The following is a 22,962-nucleotide window of genomic DNA, read 5'->3' as shown; positions in this document are numbered from 1 at the left end:
TGACAAAGAAACTATTCAAATATTGTCACTCAGGAAACACGAGTTGTATAAGAACGTGCCAGGCAATTCTTCAGCACAAGTGACATGGAGACAGATTTACCAGCACATAATCACTCATTGAAGTTGAGTTCTGAAGCTGTGGCTACTTACTAGGCTGCAGAATCATTCAGCTGGTACTCTCTGGATCTGTTGAAGCAGGCTTGCACACCACTGTCTTTCCACAATCTCTTTATGACTCCAGCAAGCTCAGCAGTCATAAAGCCTTCTTCTGCAGCCCCAGCAAGCACAAAGAGCTGGCGAGCATCATCCTGCACATTCGACAAAACAAGAGGTGTTAAAGATAAAAAAAATTACAGATGGAGAAATACACAAGAACAAAAACATAACTGTGAATTTCCTTCATGCTTTTTATAGAAGTGCCACAACTTTTCTTCAAAGCACCACTTGAAAAGTTGGCTTATGCAAAACAAAACTATAAACATAAATCACAAGCCTATGCTTTGTGGTGCAGGTGGCAGCTATTAGAGCACCTGGGGCTGAACGAATAACCAAAGTCACAGCATATGAAGGGGCCTTAACTACCTTAACATCCACCGAAAGAATGCTGTAGACTGAAGATCATTAAACAATAAAAAGATGAATGATACAAAAAGTCATTCTCCAAATTTTTTTAATCAAGGAAGCATGACACCGTTAAAGATTATCTAAAACACAGTCTAAGTAAGTCTTAGTTTTTGATACAGTTTACAGATGCAAACTACTGTCAGGGAAGAGAGAAATCAATGTGAAGAAAGCAACAAGAGTTTCACAGGATAGTCTGTAGATTCTCAAGAGACCTTAATATACACACATGTTAACAATCAGTGAGGAAGCAGCTGGGAGCAGGTGTTTGCTAACCCAGACATGGGGGTGGGGAAATAAGTACAGCTTTGGAGGAGACATACCCACAATGCATGTGAGGGTGAGGGAAAACACACACAAAGTTCTAAATGAAAGAAGACTATATAAAGTTGGTCTGGTTCTGCATTAGTGATGAAGCTGCTAACAATTTTTGAGCCACACATAATCAACCACACTCAGTCACCGTTGCCAAAGAGAAACAGAAGAGGAGCCTCTAAGTGTAATCCCAGTTGTCTTACACAACCACGCTTTCACAGAGGGGGGACAGGAGGTTAGGGGAAAGGAGCTTCTACTTCATGTGCACCTTATTCACACCAAGTCTTCAACATTTGGGTTGTAGCTCAGCATATCTTTACTAAGACCAGACGCATATTTATGTTCTCAGCTCTGATGGGTAATTACCATCCCTGGTAGCACAGTGGAGACTCTAGGTAGAAATAATTTAAAAACAAAACCAAACAAAGCCTAGGTGTCACAAGTTACTACTTTACTTAGGTTAATTTTAGCTTGAGATGTGTGGTTTTGTACAGTAGAGGAATAAGTCATTGTTATTCCCAAGGACCATCCTTCTGAACTACAGCGGGCTCTCCAATCTTCAGGTTGAAGGTATCTGAAAAGTTTGCATGTACTGGAGAGGTATAGTGTTTTTATATATTTTTATTCTTATCATTATTCTATGTACAATTTTGTATAAAAATCTATTACCCTATATGATCAGGTATTATTAACAGTAATCTAGAAATAATTTAAAACATACAGGTAGGATTTCTAAAGATTATGTGTTAATACACTTTTTGACTTTTCTAAAATAGGTTTTAACTACACAGTCCAGGCTAACTTTGAGCCTGTGATCCTCCTACCTCAGGACTAACTGCTGAGATTACAGGAGGGACCACCAAACCTGAAAGCCATTTTATAAATAAATTTGATCACCTTCAGATTTTGGCATTTGCTGAGTGTTCTTGAACTAATTGCCCACCACTACTGGGGGATGAATGCATTGCAGTTGAGTCTTACAGAACTGTGACGAAGGGTGAGGAAGAGAAGTGTCTCAAGACAGGCTTACGGAGCAGACAGGCTTACGGAGCAGACAGGCTGATGATACAAACTCATTTGACTGCTAATTCATGAAACATTTTCTTTTCAGCTGGAACTCATCATGGAAACTAATTAAGTTTCTCAGCATGGGAACACATTATTCAAGCATATGTTTCCCTCTTTAGTAAACCACAAGAGAAATGCATGAAAGCCAGCAACACGCACACATCCTTAGTAAAGCATCCCATCAGACTGCAGCCACTCTTGGTACTATTGTCCTAGTTCCATTAAGCAATAAGGCCACCTTCTAGAAATAACCTATACACAAAAAAACCTTGCAATTTTTATTTACCAAACCACAGAAAACATAATTTTGTTTAGAAAAATACTTAAGTAGGTTTTTTAAATATATTACATTATGCAATCTTTCATCAATTTTAGTAAAGTTTTGGCAGAAGAGACCAAGACCCTCCAGTCTGGGTCATCAGATCGGAGCCTTTTCTTTCATACTTTCGAGGAAGATGCCCTAAAGGAAACACAGAAGGAACTTTGGACGTTGTCTTTATAAACTGCTCTTCCCGAGGCATTCAAATGTCTCTTCCTTTTTTAGACTGCACACACGTCAGTGAGACCATGTGATCCTTTTCTTTCTGTACCTGCCTCATTTGACTTAAGACCATATCCTCCAAGTCAGAAGAAAACGTTGGTCAAATTTGCAGAGACAGAAAATTAAACTGTGCTCACCTGGGACTAGTGAAGTGGGTGAGGAAACAGGAAGTGTAGTTCAAAGGATAAGTAGCAAAAGGCAGGTTGAAATTAGGTAGTGCAAGGAGCTAATGCCCAACACCTAAACTAATCGTAAAGTTGTATTTTATTGGAATTATATTAATTAAGTTCATTTTAGCCACTCTTCTCATTCAAAAATGTAAGATGTGAGATGATGGACTGTAGTGGGTAGCTGTTCCAGCTTTGACCTTGAAGCACTGCCCCTAGTGGGGCAACAGGTAACTGCCACACAAGCCTGCCCCTTGGGCCTGGCCAAGATGGGAGCCCTTAAGACCCAAGATGTGTAAGGTCGGCTCTCTTGGCTCCTCGTGATGCTGGATGGCAGACCAAGTCAGAGTTCTCTAAAGAACCACGCTGGACTACACCTCACCTCTCCCAGGTCCTGTAACCGACCCCTTTACTGGTTGTAAGTTACCCCGAAATAAACCTCATTTAACTACCAGATAAACTACGTGAAGTTGACTTTTTAGTTCTCCGTTTTAATGTACATTTTAAACTTGCTTTACTATAGTAATGAGATGATGGACATGTTAACTCACTTTCCTGTAGTAACTATACTATTATCCTGTAGATCCCATGACATCAAATCACAAACTTCAAAACTACACAGTAAAATTAGCATTAAAACCTCTCTTCTTCACAAAATGTCAAGGAGCTTGTTCCCCTACAGTAACTGGAAGCCTGGCATGGTGTGATGGTGTACAGCTATAATCCTGGTACTCGGAAGGCTGACATAGGAGCATCTCAAATACTAGGACAACCTGGGCTACCCAGTGAGTGTAGTCAGTCTAAATTACAGGGAACCCTGTCTCAGGAAAAACTGTCACTGGCTGGACATTTAGCCATCAGCCACAGGTGAGCACTGAGGTAATGAATTTGAGCAGAAAGCATTATAAAAAGCTTTCTACCTAACCTTTTCTGTCACACGGCCCCAGGCAATTTGCCTCAAGGACCACATCCAGTCACCCAGTCATCATATAAATCAGTAAATGAGCAACCAGTAAGCCTTTATTGTCTAAAATTATAAAATAATTGTCTAAAAACTAAAAGTCCTTCCTTGTTTAAAACAAGAAAACTTAAAACTGTGTAGGATAATGACTGTTTTTATCCCATTTGGAAAAACAGTCTTTGTAAAATGTATATAAAAACAAAACTCAAAATCATTTAGAGACATCCACAGGAGCACATAATGTCAGAGATAAAGGGACAGTGACCCCGGAAGCTGGGACTGGAGTGTGGTTAGGGAAGCAGCTTACAGGGCCATGCTGTGGTGTTAAAAGCAAAGAAGGGCTGGACACACAGCTCAGTTAGACTTAGTTCCACTTCCAGCCTACCGGCTACTCCAAACCAGACCACTCTCCACATACAAGACAGCACTGTGAGCGTCATGTGGTGCACAGATTATGAATATAATGCTCACATACATAAAAATAAAACAATCTTAACTTTTCTTTTTAAAGACAGAATGGACATGGACATGGAAGCAGGCCAGTTAAATATGACCTGAGAGTGTAAATCCAAGCTGATAACTGCGCTTTGGAACCCAGAAAGGAGCCACTTACTTCAGTGTGCCATAAGCCAGATAGCACAGGCTTTCCCAGGGGTAGGCTAGACACTTGGCTGTGGTGTGCATTTTGTCTAAAACTACCTCAGACTTTACAGGATTCAGAAGTCTCTACCCAAGCTGGGGAAGATTTCAAAGGACCAGGATCGTTGTTTTTGACATGTGAAGGGTCACAAAGGCAAGAAAGAGTACACTTCCTGTGGGGCACAGAGCAGAAACTCTGCATTTTCAGGACCAGACACATCAGGATTCATTCAAAAGCAAAACCGCTCTTTAATAGTCAAAGCAATCTAAACTATGAAAACCCCAGGGGAGGCTTTTAAAGCAATGGCTAGATGACTAATCATGACACAGATGACAAAATTCCAGATGAAAGTAATCTTTGCACAGAGAGCATCAAAAGGCCTTATAAAATACAAGGAAAGCAATATGATAAACTAGATCAAAAACAGAGATAACTCTGAACTGAAGCTATAAGGATAACTTTCTGCTGCCAGGTCTGACATATGGACATCCCTTATCCCAATGCTTGAATCATCTATAAAATTTGCCACTGATACTGGAAATCACATACAATGATAGCTTCTCTTCTGTGTAACCCACTACATTCCTATAGATATGCGGCTATACATGTACATATATATACATGTACATGTGTGTATATATATACCATATATATACATACATACATATATATAGATATATATATATATATGTATATATATAGAGAGAGAGTTCGTAAAAGCTACGATCAGGAAATAAATCAATCAATCCTTTGGTGTGTTGGCCACACTGTGGCTCAATGCCAACCTCAGATGATGAAGGGTTGCTTTATGAAGCATGAGACGGCAACAGATTTTCTCTAAAATCAATAGTAAAAAATGATTTGAGACAAGAAGATAGTCATTTTACTTTCCCCCTTTTAAATAGTATTTTTAAACAAATCTAGGTTAATTTTAACTCATTTAAGATTGTAAAATTTTTTTACTAAATTTCAGTGAATTTATGAGGAATCTTGAGCTTCATTGTATCAAGAAAGGAAATTACTGGTAAATGTATTACCAAAATTTTTTATGCATGTTTATGATAATAAATATATGTTCAAATTAATAAAAAATAAAAATACTGGCATTTATGTTTTTCATGTGCATGTTCAAAAGTCAACAGAGACACAGAAATGCATGGTAATTATAAGTGAAGGGAGGCAAGAAAATAGCCTATGCTGGAAGCAGACATTACATTTCAAATTTTAATGTCATTTAGCTACTTGCATAGGTATTTCTCAGGATGGAAACAATATAAAACCATGGGCTCCTCACCATTTTCCTCTAACATAAAGTGGGATACTACTGTAAATGCCTCAGATGCTCATCTAGCGGGCACAGCAAGGAAAAATGCCTCAGGGACATTTTGAAGAAAGAGTAGAAATTACTGGCTATTAAAAACCTACACTATGTAGAACAGTCTGAATTTAATGCATGCCAAGAAGATAAAAATACTAACATAAACTTATATGATAAAGGTGGTAAGATAAATCAGTACGAAAGAATGTAGTTATCCAAAAATACTGATGAATAATAAGTTATAAACAGGGAAGCACAAATACACCTTATTCATGCTGATGGATAATAAGTCATAAATAGGGAATCATAAATACAGCTTATTCTATTCATCCAACAGAAAGTTTCAGAGGGACTAAAGAACAAACAAAGATACTGAAATTGACTTTCATACAGAACCTTTAAAGTAGCTATACATGTTTGGTTAAATCTTTGATGGAGTGAAGATGTTCTAAATTAGACATAATAGAAACAATAATATAGGGAGTTTTAATAATGAAAAATACCCAACAATGAAATGAAGAATAATAAACAAAATATGAGAAATTACCATTTGGGAACCAAAGGCTAATTCATGTGTACTTACAAACCAGCAAACAATGGGTAAGCAAAACACAGGGCACAGCCACAACAGAAGTACAAACACAGTAAGACAGGCTGTGGAGACTATACAAGGGGAAGAACTCACATTACACAAACCAGGCAATTCCCTTAACCTTGGCTGCCTAGAGTAAGAAAAAATATACAGTCAGATCGCTGTCAAGGCGAACTGCTAAGCATTCCTCAACAACAATCTTGCAAATCAGGCAAACAGACATAAAGCAACCAACAAGCTGACGAAAACAAACCACACATGTATTCAAGGAGAAAAGGGACCACCTCCTAGGGGCCAAGTGAGGCTGGAACATGCTTAAGTGGACCTCAGGCAGGCTCCAAGGTTCCTCACAGTATAAGGCATCTTAAGTGGCTTCCAAACAGTGAAATTATTTGCTTGGGTTTGTTTTCAATTTATTTCAGATCTAACCCTACTAGAAAAATAAAAGTCCAATAATATATAAATTATAACTTCATATTTTTAAAGCTATCCTAGTAAATACATTCTCTGCCAATTACCATGAACCTATATAAACCTGCTTTCTGGCTGTCCTTATTCTGTGCATGTTATTGTAGGCTAGCCCACAGTTCTAACTAAAGTACCCAGGGCCTAGTATGTGTTATCAGTTCTACATAATGCTTCCTACCACACAACAATCTAAATTATTAATACTTTAGTATCCATAGGTGGACCACCCTCACTCTGAGAAAGCCTTAAAGGGACAGCAGTCATAAATTGAACTGTACTATATCAACCTTGAGAATTATTTGCTGTGGAATAATCCTTCTATATACAGTGAATATGTATTACTCTCACTGGTTAATAAAGAACTGACTGGCCTATAGCTGGGTAGGAAGAGATTGAGCGGAAGAGCCAGACTAGGAGGGTGCTGAGAAGAAGAAAGGCAGAGTATGGTGTAGCAAGCTGATGCAGAAAAAGAAAGATGGACATGCCATACTGAGAAAAGATACCAAGCTATCTGGCAAAGTATAGATATAAATATGGGTTACCTGAAAATATAAGAGTTAGCCAGAAACATGGCTGAGCTATTGGCTGAGCATTTATAATTATTACTAAGCCTCTGTGTGTTTATTTGGGAGCTGCTGGTGGGAAAGAAACATCTGCCAACAATTATTTTTATTTTTTCAATCAAAATAGATAATGTGTGAGCTGTGGCCATACCATTCTGAACATGCCTGACCTTGCCAATGTATACACTGTGTATAAATCTGCTAACTGCAGAAATTACCGTATATTGGTCACAATTTCTGAAAGTCTATTTCTTTCCCCCTCACTTTTCAACAAGCAAAGTGCATATTAAGATATAATCTCAATGTAGATGGGAGAAATCTCACAGAGCCCCACCCCCAGATGAAGAGCTCCAAGCAATAACCAACTGCTGAGAGAGGGTGAGATAGTCTCCCACAGAGACAGCCCTCTTGCCCCAGCATGTATGTATTTATTCATTTATGTGTCTATGTAACAACAATGGTTAAAAAAGAGGTATCTGAATTAGGGAGAGAGGGAGGAGGGAGAGGAAAGGTGAAATTATGTAATTATACTTTAATTATTTTTTTAGTTTAAAAAGATATAATCCCAACAAAAACAAGCAGGGTTTTTTAGTGTCTGTTTAGTTTCAACAGAATTAAAGAAAAATACTTCTCAAGTCCATTTGGAACAGAAATCCATAGTGGTCTTGATATTTGGTAAAAGTATAAGAGTGTAATCAAAACCTACTAGGTGCCAATTCATCTGTGAAGCAATATAAACTAACACCCTGTGAGTCTGTCAACAATAACAGTACAATTATAGAAAATAAAATCAATAATTTATTGAGGCCTGTTATGTCCAAGACATGTTATAAACAATCAGTATTGATTTTTTTCTTTCTTTAAATCCTATGCAGTAGATGTTCTTTTGTTTCCGATTCCAATATAATTAAACATGATTAGAGGCACTGAGTGACATAATTGGTGACTGGTCTGTGAAAGAAACAAAACTACATCAGCATAGGAAAAAAGTGTCTATACGCACAGCCAATTGCATGTTAAAGGTTGTGTTTCCAAGTCATTGGGGAATGGATTGATTACTTAATAAATGGCAATAAAGCAGGAGACAAATTATATGACATATTTAGATCCTATTTAATGGAAAACACCCACAAATAGGTGGATAGACATAGTAGAGAAAAACCATAGTACTATAGAACTTGTAATTTTCAGGTTGAGAAGTTGGGCCAGTCTTTAAGTGACTGTACACAAGCCTAGCTCAGGTCTCCAGCTCCCAGGTAAGAAGCCAGACATGGCAGACTCCTGAAATGCCCTGGCTAGCCAACCAGGCTGAGTTAATGAACTCCAAGTTCAATGTGAGTCCCTGTCCCAAAAAATAAGGTGGCGAGCAATTGAGAAAGACAAAAGATGATGTGGACCTCTGCTTTCCACACAAAATGCACAGGAACACACACACACACACACACACACACACACACACACACAGACACACAAATTCAAGATCATCATTGGCTCTACCACACGTTTGATGACCCTGGTTCAGCAAGAACAACAGTAATTAGAGTAACTGGACAAAGACAGGAATGTTAGAATTAATTGCAAAAAAACAAACAAAAACAACCAAGGAAACTAACAAAAAACTTCCGTAATAAGAAAATATTTACAACAAAGAGTAAATATCTCTAATATTCAAAGAAAACCACTGCAAAAACATTTAACAAAAATGAGAATACTCAGAGGAATCCACGAGGGAAACACAAACAGACAAAATACAAAATAAACCATTCTCATCTTCCATAAATGTCAGAGAAAAACAAAAAGGCTAAACTGATAATCTTCCCCATTTGTAAGCTGTTCACATTTAGAATGCTGGTATGTCTAAGTCAGTGTGACCCTCAGAAAGCAGATAGTGAAAAAGGCTTGCTACCAAAGATAATTCACTCTGCCTTCGCTTGTAAAGCAGATCTGTTATCCTTAGCAGAATTAAATATCTACTTTCTTTCACCTTATAACACTCACAGGAATTGCTACTTCTGAAAAGGGAATTTTCAAAGTGCCTTTAAATATGCTATTCCTTGGTTGTAGACTGCCTTTTCTTCACTTTTGCCTATAAACTTCTTACTCAGGTTACAATACTCAGCTCAAGTGTGCCTTCCTTATTTGCAGGCCCTACTTAACTCACCTTTATATTCCCAAGAGTAATTGCAAGGGGCTTGTAGTGGTTTAAATTCTATGTAGATACAAGGCGCCCTGAAATACAGGACAGGCAGAAGGGGAAGAGACCACGGGAGAACACACCCTCTGTGTGAATCAGTAACTGAGGAAGGCTCAGGGCAGCAGAGATGATGGACTGTAAGTAGAAAGGGACCATGGCTGCGTGCATCTACAGAGCTGAGCAAAGTGGATGCTCACAGATTCCAAACCTCTGAAGAGCAGTTAACCATAAACCAGTGCATTTAAGGCTAAGCCAAAGGATCTTATAAAGAAGGTTTTAACAAAAAGAATTCCTCCAGAGAAAACATGAAAATCAAAGAGCTTCTCATAAAGCTGCTGCAGTGCCCCTGGACCACCTCTCAGGACAGGCTCTGAAGCACTTCTCCTGCAGCCACAGTAGGGTCTGCTTCGCAGTGAGTGAGTGTGGGTTGTTGTTTGGTTTGGTTTGGTATTGGGAGATGAGGTTTCACTTTGTAGCCCAGGTTGACCTGGAACTTACTATGTATCTTAGTAGGTCCCTGAGTTCAAACTCAGGACAATCCTCCTGCCTCAGTTCTCCCAAGTGCTGGGATAAGAGGCACGAGACTCTATGACTGACTTATATAAAATGAATTTGCTAAGTTTTCAATCACCATAATTGGAATTGGTCTAAAGTACGATTTCTGTTTACTTTTTCTCCTTAATCTCAGTGTGGATTCCATCTGCCCTGTTCTTTTAAACAGAGGTTAAAAAAATGGTGCTGCTGATATTTCCAAGAACATTTCAAAATAATTTTTAATAATTCATAATATTCTTCTAAATTTTCTTTCCTTAAATAAGAGTTGATTATATCTAGACTATTTTGTCTCATCTACTATTCATTCACTCTGTAATGTATGCGTTTATCATTTATTCCTTTAACAAGTGTCCTGAATGTATTGAATGAATAAATGATAAATACATTATTTAAAATGATCTTGACCACAGTCCCAAAATTGTACCTTTCCTATCTAGATTTCGTTGTCCTACACATTTGCTACTCTGCAGACTTCCAGCTGCACACCTTTATTTTCTTCTACTCTACCCTAAACCCCTGCTAATAATTGTTCTATTTTCTCTTTGATACTTGACTATTACATTGGTTTTTGATTTCACATCTACGTGAAGCCAGACAGTACTTTTTCATATATCATAATATTGTTGAGGTTCATCCATGGTGCAAAAACGGCAGGATTTCCTTTCAGTGACACATGAACAAAAAGCAAGTAACAACCCTAATATATACAGACAAGGCATGGAGAGAAAGAAGGAGAAGAAGGCACCTTGGGGAAAGGACCAGACTGTTTCCACAAAACGGAAAGCATGCTATGGGTCAAAGGAAGGAGTCCAGCCCAGAGCCTTGATCGACACTAAGCCTGCCGCACTAACGGCCTGTGGCAGTCCTGCCATGTAACCCCCTGCCTTCCAGCTTCTCTACCAGGCACTGGCTTGTCTCCTGAAATCCCATTTAGCTCTGAAACTCTGATTCAGGTCTTTAAATAGCCAGTATTTTCCTGCTCCAAAGATAAGCAAACCCATACCGATTTCATTACTCAGGGTCAAGTAGTTGTTGTTTTAGTCTAGGCCCAAGAACAAGTAATCCGATCATTTCAGTGCTGAAATGTTTTTGTTTTGTCTTCTCACTAGGAAGCCCTAGCTGACCTAGTACTTCCTGTGTAGTCCAGGTTGGTCTACAGCAGTCCTCCTGCCTCAGATGCCCAAGTGTTACTGAGATATCTAAACTCGTAAGCCAAAATAAACCTTTTATCCTTTTAAGCTAATCATCTCTGGTATTTTACTATGGTAACAGCAGATGAGCACATGGGCACAGAGGCATCTAAGTGTTATGTTTGGGTATAAAGGAGCTGCAAATGTCCATGTGCTAAATGTTTGGTCCCTGGCTAATGGGCTATTGAGAGACATCTGGATTGGGGGTGGGGTGGGTGGATATAACATCATCAACAGATTAAACTGCTGAAAAATTTAGAGGTGAACAGGCAAATAGAAGGGGGGCCTGGCTGGTGGAATCAGGTCCCTGGGCTTTGTCTTTGAAGGTACTATTTTGTCCCTGGCCCCTTCCTGTCTCTTTGTCCTGCCTACTGTGATGTGATCCACTGTTCTATCACATACTCTCCAGCATGATGTTCAAGCCTTACCTCAAGACCACAGCAATGGAGCCAGCCAACCTTAGACGCTTAGAGCCAAAATCAAGTTGTTCCCACTTTGAGTGGGTTTGCCCAGGTGTTTTGTAGGATTGACAAAAAGTTACTATGACTCTAATATACCAGTTATATAGAAAATACTTCAGTGATTTCTGAACAGTCCAGATAATTCAGAGAAATAGCAGCAAGGTGGAGAGAACATGCCTGTGCATTTCTTTCTTCCTTCACTTACTTCCTGACTCACTTCTGTCCTTTAGACTTCTTGTCCAAGTAGCTATCTGGCCTCAGTTATGTAGCTACAGCACTATCCCATGAGACAGTCCTCAGACCCGCTCCAACAAACTGATGGACTTACCGCCCGAGCAGAGTCTCCGAAGTCTATCTTCAACCTCCCCATGGCCCTAATGATAGCGATGATGGACTGGATGGTGTTACTGTAGACCACCGCCTTGTACTGTTTACACTCCTCTTCTGAGTAACCAGCTTCGTGGATAATTCTAAAGAGATGAGAGGAAAATAAGCACACTTCCTTTTCAGAAGTCACTCGCAGCCATAAACATAACTAATATTTCCATCTACTCACTTCATTTGCTTCACAATCGTACTTTTTCCGGATTCACCAGCACCTAGAAGAGAAAATAAAAATTTTCTCATTTAGTATTAGCACTTAAGTATCTCCAGCTCCCAGTGCGCACACACATGCATGCGTGTGAACCACACTCTGTGTCACTTACATTGAATCTGGTATTATATTAAAACAAGATACAAAGCAGCAACTAAGGAGGATGAGGAAGTACAAAGACCTAAGGTACCACACACATATCACAGTCAGTAGGAAGTGGTCTCAGGACCAACCTCCTTCCTTCTCGACCTCCTCCTTCCCATTCTCTCTGTGTGCTGGGGATCAAACCATGGGCCTCACATATTCAAGACAAGTAAATGCTCTACCACTGAACAATACCCAGCCTTGTATTTAGGATTTTGGTAAGTAGATTTGAGCTATTCTTACCACAGGAGGAAAAATGGGTAACTGTGAAATGATGAATGTTAATTTTTTTCATGATCGTAATCACTTTACTATATATGGATCTCTTAACAGTATGTTGCACATCTTAAACCATAATAAAACAATAAAATTTAAAATGAACTTTGTTTCCAAACATAAGAATTCTCAGATTTAAATCTTTTTCTATTACTTCATACTACTTCCTTTCAATGTCAAAAAACTCAGTTGAAAAATTGTTTCTGTTATTGTATATTCTCTAAGCATTAAAAGAATTCAGTCTTTGGCTGGGCATGAGAGCTCGCAGCTTAACCCTAGCATTTCTGAGGCTGAGGCAGGAGACTGACACAAGTTGAAAGTGACCTTGGCTACTGGGTGAGTTTCAAGGCGGCTAGTGAGACTCTATCTCACAAAACCAAACATATGAAAATAAAGTAAACCACCTCTGATTGAAAATTGAAGTATTATAAATTGTTTCACTCATAGTTTTGTTCCACATTGGTAGATATTTTAACCGTTGGGCAAATATCTTAATAGTAACTTTTGGCTCCTCTGAAGTAGAAGGACAGTAGTATCAAGGAGCCACTTGAGGGACTGGAGTGATGGCTCAGTGGTTAGAAGCACTTGCTGATCTCGTAGAGGACTCAGGTTTTGTTCCCAGTGCCCACACTGGACAACTCACAACCACCTGCAATTCCAGTTCCAGGGATTCAACATCCTCTTCCTGACCCTGCAGACACAAGACATGTAGGTGGTACATATTCATACATACAGGCAAAAGACTCATAAAATAAAAATAAAAATTAAGAAAAAAAAAATCCAGAGAGCTGTAGAGATCGCTCAGCATTTAGGAGCACTCCCAGGTTTGATTTCCAGCACACACAAGCCAGGAGATTTGATGCCCTTTTCTGACATCCACAGGTGCCAAGCACATACATGGTACACGTACATACAGGCAGAACATTCACACACATACAAAATAAATACATCTAGAATGAGGACGAAAGGGGAAGGGGAGGGGGAAGGAGATAATGGATGAGGGAGATAGAGGAGAAGGAAGGGGAGGGAGGAGGAGAAGGAACATCCATATTCATGGTAACCACAGCCTCCAGGGACTCAGCATTTAAGAGAACTTGTTGCTTTTGCATAAGACCCTGTATCCTAGCACCCACATGGTGTCTTTATAACCATCCATAACTCCAGGTCCAGGGGATTTGACACAGTCTTCAGACCTCTATTGGTATCAGGCACACGCGGTGCATATATACACACATGCAGGCAAAACACTCAGACACATAAAACAAAATTTAAAAATCAAGAAAAAATTAAAGGAGCTACATGAAGAAATTTTAAAGAGAAAATGTTAATAGCAAAAGCTCTGCACTGCATGCCAATCACCACTGCTAAGTCCTAGCACCCGGCCAGTGTGACTTATGAATGCTGGGCACGGACAGTGTGCTCCACAGTGCTTTTTCCATCTTCCTTTCACAGAAGTCACAGACTCAGGACATTCTCCAAACTCCCCCTGCTTGCTACCTACAAAAGTTTTCCTCATGAGCTGCACCCTAGCTTTCTGCCATACTACTACATAAATACTGCCAGGGAAATGGGGTCCCCTTTCATTCTCACTGCATTTAGCAGTAGATGATCTTACTATGTCACATTAGACCAATGAAGCCGTTTTGTCTGTTGAGAACATTTGAGCACAAGGCACAGGAATATCTGACAACTCCACCCATTTGTGCCCTCTTAGACCACATATTCAGAGGAACTTTGTCCCTCTTTGAGAAAGAGCCTAGGTCATGTATTTTGTGAGCCTCATTCTCCCGTTTTCCTAGATGTGTTCCCACAGTGCTTTGTGCTCAGCATTACTGAAGAACACAGACTCAAGAATGCCCAGAGCTAATCACATTACAATCCTTCAAACACTGATCTCCCGTCTCCACACCCCCAACGATGTTGTCCTGCTTCCTCTATCAACCTTCTATCAACCACCCACCACACTTGTCTCCTCTGCCAGCCTCTCCCAGAGTTCTACATGTGATACTTGCTGCCTTCCTGTGTCTGATTCTACAGGAATTCTCAGCACCTGTCACCACATAGTCAGCCAACCAGAAGGCAGAAAAGCTCTTAGGTATATTTAAGATTTTAGAACTCATAGATGCTAAACTTAGGCATGGCCTTTGTCTTTCCCTCCTGCAGCCACAGACAGAGAACATGGAAATAGACACACACACACACACACACACACACACACACACACACACACAGCATCTGAAAACAAGTTGTAGTTAAATGACCTATCTGAAACATCTCAGGAGGAAACTGCCTAAGGTTTACTAAATGTTTGATATTCAAGCAAATTTCACAAGATACCCTCACATTAAATAGAAAAGCAGGCACTGAATAAACAATAGGGGTATTCTTTCTTACAGACAGCCTTTGAATCTTTCATGGCATCTGCCCATAAAAAACAATTCCAAGACAAACAACCCATCATTTATTATCAACAACAGTGACTTGGCTCTGTGAAGGCACAATTGCAGGCATTATGGCCCACACTTTTCTCTAAACCAGGGGTGGGTCCCCTGAGTAGCACAGGGTAGGCAGTCTCTAAAGACTTCTGCATTTCTAGAATACTGAAAGTACAGGGAGCAGTGTGTCATGCTATGGTAGAACATGCCAAAATCTAGGATCGGGACACAGGGTGATCCCACAAGCACAGAGAGCTTTGACGAATGCTCCCCTAGTCTGTGCTGTTAGTAAGACAATTTGAAGGCCAGAGAAAGCTTCAAGTGAGAGAAGCCAGTGAGGTTTGACATCCCTGCAAAGAAGAAAATCAGGGGATTGAATGAGACTGTTCTCAGTTGACTATGTATGCACAGATTAGAACTTTTGCTTTTTTTTTTTTTTTTTTTTTGTGTGTGTGTGTTTTCAGGATAGGGTTTCTCTGTGTAGCCTTGGCTATCCTGGAACTCACTCTTTAGACCAGGCTTGCATCAACTTGGAGATCCACCTGCCTCTGACTCCCAAGTGCTGGGATTACAGACATGCGCCACCATCACCCAACTAGAACTTTCAAACCTTACAGTGGAGGGAAACTTTTTTGATGTTAAGATTATCTTTAAATTCTAATTCACATTTTAATCTCTTAAAATAATTGGTGACATGGGGTGCTTGGCTTATTTTGTAAGGAGCATTCAGCACATTGCTCCTACTGACATCTGTGTAGGGTTGAAGTAGAAGCCATCTTATTAACTGGTTATCTACTCTTTCCACTGGTGATGAAATCTCTGGACAAGAGATAACTACAGGCAGAAACCCTGAAAAAAAAATCTTTTAAAACTCAGCAATGTATGTAATTAGTTTTCAATCCTCACTTCCACACTGAGAGAATCCTAGCACAAAAATTATCAATCCTTGCTCTTGCACGTTTCAACATTCCAAATAGTGATACTCTGTCTCCTTACATCACCAAAGAAATAGTTTAAAGGTTGTACTCTGCAAACTTCAGTCAGAACCGTTGCGTTTGAGAGGTCAGCAGGAAGCAACGTAAAAATCAAACAACAAAACCCTGTAAAGCGACAGAAAGAAAAGCCCGCTTCCCCTGGAAGTACTCCACCAGGAGGCTATTTTCACTGAAATCCTGAGTTAGATAAGAAAAAACAGTCGCCCAGACTCTACCAAGTGCAGCCTCAAGGGGGACATGAAATGCTCACGAAGAACGTGTCCGTCAGAAGAGTTTACAGTGTGGAAGCATTTTGGTCACAAGGCCCAGAAGCTCAAGGTGACTGGTCATGGTGATGTGAGACTTGAGAAGAGAGGAGGAGAGACAGTGAATCCCAGAAGACAGAGGATATGTGAAGACATGATTGGTCATGATGGGCCTGTGAAGCTAAATGTGGGTGCATTGAGGGGAACCCTCCCCCTTCCCCAGGGTCTCCTTGAGGAGGAAATGACTGGCAGCACACTGCACCTCTGAGAGCCAATGCTAGGCCCAGCAGGGGTGTGAAGTGGAGCTTAGCGGAAAAATAACTGCAGAACAGGTGCTAGAACAGCAACAGTGCCTAAGAGGAGCCCCAGGACACAGAGGGAAGGAAGGCCTTGCAGTAGGAAGCGCCATGGGGCCACAGAGTGTGCACTGAGGAAGGCTAGTGTGAGGAAGGGCAATGAGTAGGAAAACTTAAACACAGGAAGTCCCAGGTCAAATAACTACTTGGTCCAAATTCCTTGAACATAATTATGGGCTTTATCACTAGAAAAATGGTAACCTTGTATGTTTCTGCCCCTGACCTTGTTAAAGGGCAATTATCAGAAATGTTAAAATTTTAATCCTGGAAAAAAATCTAAAATAAAATCAGAAAGCACTCCTGACTTCAGAAAACATTTGTTTGTGTTGTTTATTTTTGGTGTTTGATACAGAGCTATAGTCAAGGCTGAGTCTTCAACCTACTTGTAGCTAAGGATGACCTTAAAGTTGCGATCCTCCTGCCTCCGCCTGTCGAGTGCTGAGTTTATTAGCGTGGACCACCTAACTCTATGCTTCTGGGATGGAACCCCAGTGCTGTTCTGGCTATGGAACCAAGGGCTTCATGCCAAGGGACACGCCTGCCCCAGCACTGGAAAGTCGTTTGTCCAATTCCGTTTAAGATCGCCTTTCCAACGCTTACTTCCCTGCTGCAGGTTGTAGGCCACCAGCAGCAGCAGCTGAGTAGCTGTAACATGGGGATCTTGTCAGGTCATCGTAGTGCATGCCAGGCACTACTACGGAATTTCTGTTTATAGCAAATTTAACAACTTTCTTTACCTTGAATAAACGTAAACTACTGTTTAAGTTAAAGTGGAATACAAGTCAGCCACACGGCACTTAGCGAAGCTCTGTTTCATAGTGCTGAGGTGATGAAGCGATGGAGATAGAGACCTTTGTTCATTAAGATAATGGAAAACACAGGGGATGCAAGGGCAGACCTAAATGAAGCATCAGGGGCTGTCGCTTCTCCTCCTAAATGCAAGGAGAAAAGATTGCCCTGCTTTCTTTTCCATAGGGAACTTATTTTTAAAAAAGTACAATTAGAAGAACTTTTCTCACTTTGAAACACACACACATTTTCTCCCTCTCTCCCTCTCCTCCCTTTCTCCCACCCCCTTATAAAATGTGAACATTTGAGGAGATGGTGCTCCCAACCCCACAGTTTCAATGGGAAGGCAGCTAGCTGCCCAACTTCTTTTTGTCCCAAAGACAAATGTTACCTCCCCTCTAGATAGAGGCTGGTGCGCTAACACAGAGGGTCACTGTACTTAGTTAGGAGGGGCTGTATGTGAGCGGAGGGCTGCCCAGTTCTCCTCCCTGAGGACGCCATTACTGCTCAACTCAAACACACATACTCAGTTTTGCTACACAATCTCTCAGAAGACTCTATAATATACACATTGACTATCACTTTAATGATTATTGAGTAATGAACGTAATTTCTCTACTACATAAAGAGGGTTTCTGGCCTGGGTGATTTTTGTTATCAATTGGAATTCCTCAACAGTAGCAATAATCTATTATACTTTTTATTTTTCTCTAAGAGCTCCAAATATATTTAAATTATATTTACAATGTGCCTGATATTCTAAGATAGAAGAATAATTTCATAATGACTGTAAACACAAAAACTTAAGACCTCAAATGAATCCACTTTCTTCAATTAATATAAAATTATTCACCAAGGCATTCATATCTAAGACAACTAACACATTACTACAACCATGAAGAATGAATATAGAAGAAGTAAATCATCATGCCCATGAGTTATATGAATGCTTACTACAGCACTAGTCACAAAGCTAAGGTATTTATTCTATGAATCTCACTGAAGTGGATCAAGAAAATATGATAAGGACATGCATGTCCGTGTGTGTGTGTGTGTGTGTGTGTGTGTGTGTGGTCTGTGAGTGTTCATATGTTTATGTGCATATTTGAAATCTGTTGGCAGCGTATCTTAAGTATCCTCACCATAAACAATAATGGTAAGTGTACAGCAATGGCTATGTTAATTAGATTGATTTAACCACACATATACATATATGCTAAGCATAACACTATACACTGTAAGCATACATCTTCACATCTATCTAAAATATATATGTATATTGTATGTCAAAAAAAGAAGAAAAAAAATGATCCTACTGACACCTTAATCTTGGAGCTCCAGCTTCCAGAACTGTGAATGAACAGTGTATGGTTAAAAGAAAAGTGAATATGCTTGCTAGGGAAGACCAGAAAGACAGGATAAAATTCAGGAGAACTGTATGCAGCATTCTGCTCATTCCTGGCATCTCTGTCAAACACACCACACAATTCAGCCAATGAACTGCCAGGCCAGATAATACCACAACTCCAGTGACCCTCAAAATTATGGTGAAGAAGAATGGAGGACTAGATGCTACAGGCATATTCCTGTAAGTGTCTACAGTGATTTTTAATCCAGTGTTTCTTTTTTCACAGCAATAAAAATAGCCGATTCTATTCTACTCTGAGTCACTTTCATGGCTCTACGAGAGTCAAACAATATCCAGGTCTCTATCTGAGTCTGTGTTTATGCTTTCTTAGCAAGTGTCAAATACTATGCACTGTACTTAGTTCGGTTGTCAATCACCTAACCACCAACCTCCAAAGATGGAATTATGTATTTTGAGCTGTCCACCAGTGTATACTACTAGGATTGAAACTTCTTATGTTTTCAGGTCTTACATCAAACAGACAAACATCTCACAAATGACTACATGCAACTCAGAAAAATAATTAGTCTTCTATGATAGCCAAACTTATAGTCGTATTAGTTAAGTTTTCTAAATATACATAGATATAATTCAGTTCAGTAAGTAATCATCAAACACTTCAAAGACCTACAGAATATGGCATTTAAAATGTTTTAAAAACTTTGACTTTCTGGACAGTGAGACACGTCTGCTCCTGGCAGCACCGATTTACTTCAAAGAGAAAGATGGACATCGAAGACACTCTATATGGAGTTTATCTTCTTGGCAAAGATAGCCATTTGGGCAAGAAACTGTTCTTGCCTGGACTGCTTGACAAAATGTTGTATCGACTGGACATGCAGGACCCATGGAAAGGTGATCACTGAACTTTGCAAGGCAAGATGGTTCTTCAGGTTCCTGCTTCGCAGAGGAAACAGCCAGACATTCTACAGGACACAGAGAAGCAACTGAGAGATTCTAGCCCTATAGGCTGAAGATGGATGCCTCAACGTTGCTGACTGTCCAGGCAGGCAGCTGTCTGTATCATTCTAGATTTTTGAAGTTGTTTACAGTGTATTTCCAGTTTACTTAGGTAATAATATATCCTTCTGGGGTCTTTGATGTAGTTGAAGACTACATAGTTATAAGTATAATTTTCCTTGATTATGATAAAAGATAAATTAGATATGAAACTTTAGACTCACAAATATAGGATAGAATATTTTCTTTAATTTTGCCAAATACAAATAGACTAGATATTTTAACTGTAATTCTTGCTTGATAATTGTTCCATTATATGTAATTTTTCTACGTTAAAGTTAAAACCTTCCTTTTTGATTAGACAGAAAAGGGGAAATGCTATGGGATATTGCTTTTGTACACTGGTTTAATAAAACATTGTTTGGCCAATAGCTAGGCAGGAAGTACAGGTGGGGCAAGTAGATGAGGAGAATTCTGGGAAGAAGAAGGCTGAGTCAGGAGTCACCAGCCAGACACAGAGGAAGCAAGATGACAAGGCAAAACTGAGAAAAGGTACCAAGCCACCTGGCTAACCATAGATAAAAATTATGGGTTAATTTAAGTGTAAGAGCTAGTCAGTAATGGCTCAGCTAATGGCCGAGCAGTTGTAATTAATATAAGCCTCTGTGTGTTAACTTGGGGGATGCGAGTGGAAGAGATTTGTCCCCGCTAGCAAACTGGGACACAGGAAAACTTCCAACTACACTACTGTGTCATCAAGGATAAGTCCAAACTTGCTATTAAAAACTAATGTAGTCTATAAAGAAAGTATAGCTCCATCAAAGAGTGAGACAAGCACCATGGTTTTACCCATCGGCAAATTGCTTAATAAAAGATATCTGGATTATCATAATTATTTGTGCATTTAAATAATTTGGTTGAAGAAATGTCCAAAGAAAACTCACTTTCACAAGATTACATAGTTAGAAAAGGTAGGAGGGCATTTTGACATCATTTGCAGATAACTGGATCATCTTTGATTCTGTATCAAAATTTTATAATGGGTAGTTTCTATTTTTATTTATCTGTTGGTAATTTCTTATACAAATACAATGTATTTAGATTATATCTTCTCTGACAACTTCTTAAAGTTGGTTAGAACACAGAATCTGAAACCATCTCTATGAGCTCTTCATATTTTTGCATATTAAAATCCATTGTAATCTTTGAGGTGGATGTTTTTACGCATGTGTGTTCTAGAAACTGGCTTACTGATTTACACAGAATTGAATGCTGACATATATCATTATTAAAATTTTAAATCCTCTTTTACTATGTATAATTTCATCAGAAAAGGTGTTATTGTAGTGAAGCCTTAGATTCCAATGCCAGAGACAAGTATTTTTCTATCTTGAAAACTTAAATGTTATCACTCACTGTACTGTTTATTGATTTCCCTGTACTTAAGGACTAACTTAGTTCAGTTCCCCAAGTCAGACTACTATAACTTGTTGCCCTTGCAAGTTAAAATGTTTTCCAACAAAAGTGTGGTGAGTCATTTCACAATTCAGTTACACCTCTGCTTTTCTGAGGAAAACCATTATGCTTTGGGACACAGCAGAGACACTTTGGGTGTGCTTCTGATCCAGTTATGTAGAGTATTAAGAAAGTGGGCCTGGGGGCACGCACTTGTAATTCCATCAGAGACAGGACAGTTAGGACTTTAAGGACAACCTGGGCTACAGAGCAAGATCCTGGACAAAACAATACCAACCACAGAGTTGTAAAGGTGTGTACAATTAAGAGTAAATATTTAACAGAAAGTAGTTCTTACCTCTTTGACTTTCCCTTTAATCAGAAGATGCAGGCTGTGGAATACAGTAATTACTAGTACAATCTGATGTCACAATGCAGTTCCAGCATTCTGACCCATTATTGCTGTGGTACCACTAGTATCAGGAACAGCACAACAGGAAAGCCAACAATATTCTATGAATAACTTATGAAAATAGTTTCCTAGAATGCCCTACACCCATGGTCACTCCAGTGATTTAATGTCCTCTTTACCTAACTTACTATACTCCCCAAATAAAGAGAACCCATGCTTTTCACCATCATGATATCCCACTGTATACTGCTCTACTTATCACGCAGCAGCAACTCAACACGTAGTAATTCACTGGCCAGAGGGAGAGAAGAAACATGCCACAAAATATAAGAAAACAGAGTAGGTACATGAATTGTGGGAGGAAGCAAATTTTGTAGGAGAAAAATGAAGAGTATGGTGGCAGTTTGTGTCTGGCTGCCCACTGGAAGAGGTTCTCTCCCCATTCTACTGAGGCAGTAGCTGGGCAATGTCCAAGGGCAGCCCATGAGCAGAATGCTTCCCTTGAAAGCTCAAGGCCCTGAATTTGGTCCTAGCAATGCAAAATATAAAGGTGGGAACACGTCTGTGATCTGGCAGCTGCATCCCTCGTGCTCCCCTGATGCTAAAAGGAAACCAGATCACCACACTTGCCACCAAAGCCCATGTCACACCCAAACAAAGCAAGTGTGGCCATGGGGCTTCTAATTCTTGCCCTTGTATATGCGAAGACCTATTCCTACAGTGTGGATTCCCCAGGCGATGAGGGAGCAGTAAGATGGCAGGAATCTGGGTCTCTGAATGACTGTAAGGCTACCATATGACTCTGGGCTACCATAAGTATCTTCTTTAGTTAAGTTTCTTATGTATAAGAACTTGACTTTCAGGAGACTTTTGTTTTAAAATTGGCCAAAATATACCAATGTTAAAAGAGTAGGTAAAACAGCTACATAATAGGGAAATATTCATAATGAATAAAAATCAAAGACTTTTTACAAAGTTGTGAAATATAATTGATAATAAAAACTTCCAATATTAACAAAGTGCAGCAGCTGATAAAGAGTCCTGGGGTGGGGTGGGAGGTTGGGGGTAGAGAGATGGATCAATGGTTACATTTTCAGAATACTTGGTTCAGTTCCCAGTACCCAAAGGGTGACTCATGTCTGTCTGTAACTTCAATTCTGTGGGAGCCCATTTTCAGGTTTCCTAATGGCTATACCCAGCAGGTCTGCATACAGAGGATGATTAGACCAGGGCCTGAG

General features: G+C 39.7%; 1 protein-coding gene across 4 annotated transcripts in view; it reads right to left on the bottom strand.

The window, feature by feature from the left end:
* The window catches only part of Gnai1 (G protein subunit alpha i1), a 77,128-nt gene that overhangs the window by 15,576 nt on the left and 38,590 nt on the right, over window positions 1-22,962 (bottom strand). The window contains exons 1-4 of one of the 4 annotated variants that reach the window (XM_059257248.1): window positions 21,671-21,738; window positions 12,211-12,253; window positions 11,983-12,124; window positions 151-308 (exon numbers count right to left, since the gene is read on the bottom strand). In XM_059257248.1, coding sequence (XP_059113231.1) covers window positions 151-308; window positions 11,983-12,124; window positions 12,211-12,215 — 305 coding nt within the window. In that variant the 5' untranslated portion in view covers window positions 12,216-12,253; window positions 21,671-21,738. Of the gene's footprint in view, window positions 1-150; window positions 309-11,982; window positions 12,125-12,210; window positions 12,254-13,315; window positions 13,355-21,670; window positions 21,739-22,962 lie in introns of those variants that run through there. The other 3 variants (XM_059257250.1, XM_059257251.1, XM_059257247.1) reach the window with 3 other exon arrangements.

Source organism: Peromyscus eremicus, chromosome 3, assembly GCF_949786415.1.
Source record: "Peromyscus eremicus chromosome 3, PerEre_H2_v1, whole genome shotgun sequence".
Classification (NCBI taxonomy): Eukaryota; Metazoa; Chordata; class Mammalia; order Rodentia; family Cricetidae; genus Peromyscus; species Peromyscus eremicus.
The sequence above is the reverse complement of the archived record's forward strand: the minus strand, read 5'-3'. Positions and strand labels throughout refer to the sequence as shown.